This window comes from Microtus ochrogaster, chromosome 10 (genome assembly GCF_000317375.1).
Source record: "Microtus ochrogaster isolate Prairie Vole_2 chromosome 10, MicOch1.0, whole genome shotgun sequence".
In the NCBI taxonomy this organism is placed as follows: Eukaryota; Metazoa; Chordata; class Mammalia; order Rodentia; family Cricetidae; genus Microtus; species Microtus ochrogaster.
The window spans coordinates 57,499,555-57,504,924 of NC_022016.1; the positions used below are offsets into that span (position 1 = coordinate 57,499,555).

Below are 5,370 nucleotides of genomic sequence, written 5' to 3' on the forward strand. Positions count from 1 at the left end.
AAAAAAAAAAAAAAAAAAAAAAAGGTGAAGACCATCCAAGAAAGAACAAGACAGCAAGCAAAGAGGAGTTTACCTGGCACTTACAGAAAACTCACTCCTGGTAATGACAGAATCTGAATCTGCACATAGGATTACCACCCCCAGCAACAATGCATCAGGAACCAAGTTTCCAGTGAATGAAATTTGGAGGGTACATTCAAAACATGACCATCTATTCACTTTCGACGGGCACTGAGAACTGAACACGGTATCTCAGAGTGCTAGGAAGGCACTCTGCTACTTAACTATCCCTCAGCCTTCATAGCACACATCTAACGGTTTAAAAAAAGAACCAATTCCACAAACTTAGAAACCAGAAGCTGTCAACCGCCATGTTCGACTCTAACTTTTAATAGTTTAAAAGTCAAGAGAAAACGCTTACTTGAGCATTATCAGGCTCCTCTTTGACTCTGTCCAGAAGCCCTTGTTGTGCCAGTGTATTCTCACAGCCACCATCCAAGGGTTCTTTCATTCTCTGTTTGTTCAGAGTTCTTCTCCCGTTTAAAATGAAGACTTCTTAGCTAGACTCCTAAAACATAATATAAAGAATTGATACTCGGATTTTGTTTTCCTTCATATTCGTGTGTTAATAGCTCAGGCTCCAGCATTTGAAGCGTCAACCCTTCCAGGACTCAAACTTCTTCCTGTTCCTGGGTTAGCTACCTTTTAATGAGGAAAGTCTTTCCGTCAAAGCTCTCACTCCCCTAGGGCCTCAGACAAGCGTGATGGTCTTTACCATGATGAAGGTTGCTGAGATGTAGACTGGCCAAACGAGCCAGGGGAGGAAGCTACCAAGCTCTTGGAGAACTGAACTCAGTACAATTCCTGATTGCATAGGCACTGACTTGAGGTGCAAGTTAGCTTTGCTTTCTCAAAATGAGGCAATTGCCTAACCGTCCCCTCTAACTCGGCCTGCGCTGGAATCAAGCGCCCTTTTCTTGACTCCAAGCTAGTTCAGAGCCTAAGGTGTCAGCACAAGCCAACACTAAGTTCCCGTTTGCAAGTGGACCAACTGGACGTTCTTGGAGCCTCCATGGAGGTCAGGCCTGTCTTCCTATAAGCCACTGGTTCTCAACCTTCCTAATGCTGCGACGCTTTAATAAAGTTCCTCGGGATATGGTGACCCCCCCAAAAACCATGAAAGTATTTCGTTGCTACTTCGTAACTGTAATTTTGCCACTGTTATGAATCCTAATGCAAATATGAGAACCGCTGCTATAAGCAGTCTTCTGGTTGCTCTTCAGATTCCCAAACGTACAAACGAAGGCTTAAAAGATAAAAAGAACCCTCGCAAAAGGCCTTTCATCAATCCAAGCAGCCGCAAAAAGCACGGAGTTATAAAAGCCTGTCGCGAAGCCAAGATCGAGAACTTACCACCGCTTGACACGGCTGTAACAATATAGGAGTCGCAAGCGCTCCTTTCGTTCCGGTTCGCAAGCAGAATTCCCCACCAGCCAGCGGAGGAACGCGTTCTGCAACAGAGCGCGCGAGGCGGTGGCGGCAGGCAGCCCCCGAAGCGCCCCAACACCACTGCCGGGTACCCCAGCAACCCTCGCCGGACTCGCTGCCGCCGCGTCACGTGACCAGCCGCCGCCCCGCCCACGCCTGAAGGTGCCGGGCCCAGTCACAGGAAATACCCAGCTGCCCTTGCGACGTCTGGTCACGTGGTGGACACGCCCCCTCGTCTGGGCACGTGATGCGGTGTCCCGCCCACAAACCCAGAAGTTGGAGCGGCCGCCTACAGCCCCTCTGCACAGCCACCTCCAGTCACCTAGCTGCCTCCGAGGGGGTGGGAGACTGGCAATGCACAACAGCATTCAGGGTCCTCCGTGGGGACAACAAATGCCTTTCCCGAAAGCGCCCGAGCCATTGCAACGCAATGCTTTGCCAACTGCGCGTGCGCACTCCTGCTTAGGCCCTAGCCCTAAGGTAATTGGCCGTTTCCAGGCATGATCCCGCCCTCTTTTCCCAGCATGCCGTGGACCTGGAACCGAGCGACCGTCCCAGAATGCTCGTTTCTTTTCTGACTGACGTCTTAAAGAGACGTAGGTTGAGCCATGAAAACGTGGAAGGAAGCGTTTGAAAAAAACATGAGGAGTGTTAGGTGCCACTGTATATACCCTCTTCTGGTTTCTTTCTTTTTTTTTAATTTTTCCAGACAAGGTTTCTCTGTGTAGCCCTAACTGTCCTAGAACTCGCTCTGTAGACCAGGCTGACCTCGAACTCACAGAGATCCTCCTGCCTGTCTCCAGAGTCCTGGGATTAAAGGCGTGGGCTACCACAACCCACCACTCTGTTTTATTCTATAATGACCTTGTCCTTAAAAAGATAGATGCTAGGAGAACATAAAACTTGGGCATTTATTAATCAAAGTTACTGCTATACAATAATGTATCATTCCACATAATAGTGACAGAAATTCTAATATGGTATACATTTTTGTCTGGAAAAATTAAAATAAAATTTTTATCCTCATTTTTGAGATATGATTTGTGAAGCTATTCTCTATTTTGACATACGGCATAGAATGTTTTCTGTATTTACAATCTTCATGACTATCCATGTCATAATATGGCTGATAGACTTCTATTATTGAGACAGCATCTAGCTATATAATAACAGACTTGACTCTGTTTGTTATTCATTGTGTTTCCATCCTTCAAAAGGTATGCTGCAGTAAGACCCTCAGAATGTCTCCTTATTCGGAAATTGGGTTGTTGCTGACAGAACTAGTTAAGATAAAATCGGAGACTGGGGAAATGACTGTGTAAATCTCTTGCTGGAGGAGCATGAAGACCTAAGTTTAGATTCCCAGAATTCATGTAATCCCAGCATCCCTACAAGACAGAGTATACATACATGTGTGCCATGTGCATGCACGCACACAAAAATTGTTTTTAAATTTTTGAGGTATATATTTCTAATATACAGTGTTACAAAATAAACATTACTATTTTTAACCATTTACCTATTTTTGTTTTTACGTGCTTTGGTGTTTTGCCTGCATGATGTCTGTGTGAAGATGTCGAATCTTGGAGTCACAGACAGTGGTTAGCTGCCATGTGGATGATGGGAATTGAACCTAGGGTCAGTGCTGTTAACCAGTGAGCCATTTCTCCAGCCCCAAACATTGCTATTCAACAATGGAAGAATAGGGGCTTAACAAGGAGACCTCAGACCAAAGCAAGTCCAAAACCCAGCAGGGCAAACACCAAGTCCTAAAACTCCAAGTCTGAATTTAGAGATCTTGGTGGTCTCGTCTGGACTCCAGAAGCTCAGGTAGCCTTACCCGTCCAGCTCTGGGACAAGCAGAACATACCTGTTTAATGAAAGCTCCACTCCATGCATACTCCTTTACTTTTTCTTCTTTTTTATAACTCTATGTTGGGGGCACAAGAGGTCTTTGCTCCCACAGATCACTAGGGAAACCAGGAATGTTAAAAACATGCAGGGGCCTCTGCTCAGCAGAGGAGATAAAATGCCGTCTAGAAAGCTGGGGGTGGATCATTTTAATAATCTGGTAACCTTTTGCTATCTGTGGAGGTAGACCCCCGTTCAAAATGTTCATCCCAGACTCTACCTCCAGATCTTTATCTGTAGCTCCCAGTTACGAGAACCCAGCCTTAGAGGGGAATGTCATATATACTTTATAGCGTGCTGAACGCTGTGCTAGCTCTGTCAGAAACCACCCAGGTTCCAGGCCTTTTAGCTATAGAGCCCAAGCTCATGGCCACGTGCACTTTTCAAAGGAATTTCTATGTAGTCACACCTTAAGCTTTTTTGTGCACCTGGATTGGAATGATTGTTACGTAGGAACTTTTCCCCAAATTGTGCTGTGTTTTAACATGCTGGCCATGAACCGCCTAGCATCAGACCGCCTGAAGTTTAATGCAGGTTAATGTAGTAAAATCTGAACAGAGTTTTCATTCCTACCTCTTTGTGGTTTGGTTCCTGACTTCTGTGACAGACATCTGCAGGGAACCCCCTCAACTTTACTTATTGGAGGAGCTTGTGCATGTCCCAGAAGACAAGTGGAGGTAAAAGGAAAACTTGCAGGAGTTGATTCTCTCCTTACACCACGAGGGCTCTAGGGGAACAACCCAAGTGGCCAGGGTTAACCCTAAGTTCCTTTACCTTGAGCCTTTCTGGATGGCCCATACCCAGTTTTCTTTGGTGGATATCTCATGGTTCTGGCATCTTCAACATCCTGAGATTTCCAGGTCTCCACTGCAACTCAGACTATTTTCAGTTTCATGTAGTGACCTCTCAAGCCTCCATGCAGGAATTTCAACTCTGCCACACATTATCTGGCCACAGTGGCTCTGTGGAAGTGTAGTACAAGATTCTACAATACCCCCAACCTCATCTTTCATTCTGTCAGAACCAATACCATGTGGGTGATGCTGCCAAACAGAATAGGGGACTGCAGTTGTAACAGCCTCTGTCTGACGACCCTGGGGAAGCACATCCTTCCCTAGGTTGCTGATTTTGAGGAGCAGGGAACTCTTTCAGTAGTGATATAAACTCCTTTTATATTAAATTGCATTTCACAAGTTGAAAGCTTTGCTCAGTCAGCTGTTGACCTGAGGTGGAGCACTTTTCTAATTGGTGCAGTACAGGGCAATAGGTTTCTCTTTTTACCAGTTTGAGCCTGTATCATGAATAATAAAAACCCAGAGACATATATTGAGGTTCAGTCTGAAAGTCAGAAAAGCAAAACAGCCAGCCACTGGCTCTTACCTCTACCTCAGTCCAAAATAGTGATCCTGCCTCCAGAAATCTCAGAATGAGACTGTCTGAGAGCTGTCTCCTCCTGTTTTATATTCCTCTCTAGGGCTAAGATTAAGGCTGTGCACCACTACCACCCAGTTTCTATGGCAACTAGTGTGGCTACTGGGATTAAAGATGTGTGTCACCACTGCCCGGTCTGTACAGCTGATTGTTTTACTCTCTGATCTTCAAGCATGCTTTATTTATTAAAATGCAAATGAAATATCACTTCACCAGCCCTTTTTCAGCACCTGTCTTGGCTGCAACATCATACTTACTTGAACTTTTTATTTTGGAATCTGCACATTTTTATACCTGTCTATACCATTTCTGGTACCACTTTTATGTATTAGTTACTTGTTTTGTTGCCTGTGAAAAAATCACTGAGAAGTCATTTAAGAAAGACTTTGTTGGGGCTGAGGAGATGGTTCAGAGGTTAAGAGCATTGGCTGCTCTCCAGAAGTCCTGAGTTCAATTCCCAGCAACCACGTGCTAGCTCATAACCACTATAATAAAGATCTGGCGCCCTCTTCTGGCCTTCAGGCATACTTGCAGGCAGAA

General features: G+C 45.3%; 1 protein-coding gene across 1 annotated transcript in view; it reads right to left on the minus strand.

Annotated features, from left to right (window-relative positions):
• Zmym6 (zinc finger MYM-type containing 6) overlaps positions 1-1,699 on the minus strand; it is a 45,220-nt gene extending 43,521 nt beyond the window's left edge. The window contains exons 1-2 of the mRNA XM_005353226.3: positions 1,414-1,699; positions 422-568 (exon numbers count right to left, since the gene is read on the minus strand). Coding sequence (XP_005353283.1) covers positions 422-511 — 90 coding nt within the window. The 5' untranslated portion in view covers positions 512-568; positions 1,414-1,699. The remainder of the gene's footprint in view (positions 1-421; positions 569-1,413) is intronic.
• Between the last annotated feature and the right edge of the window lie 3,671 nt (positions 1,700-5,370).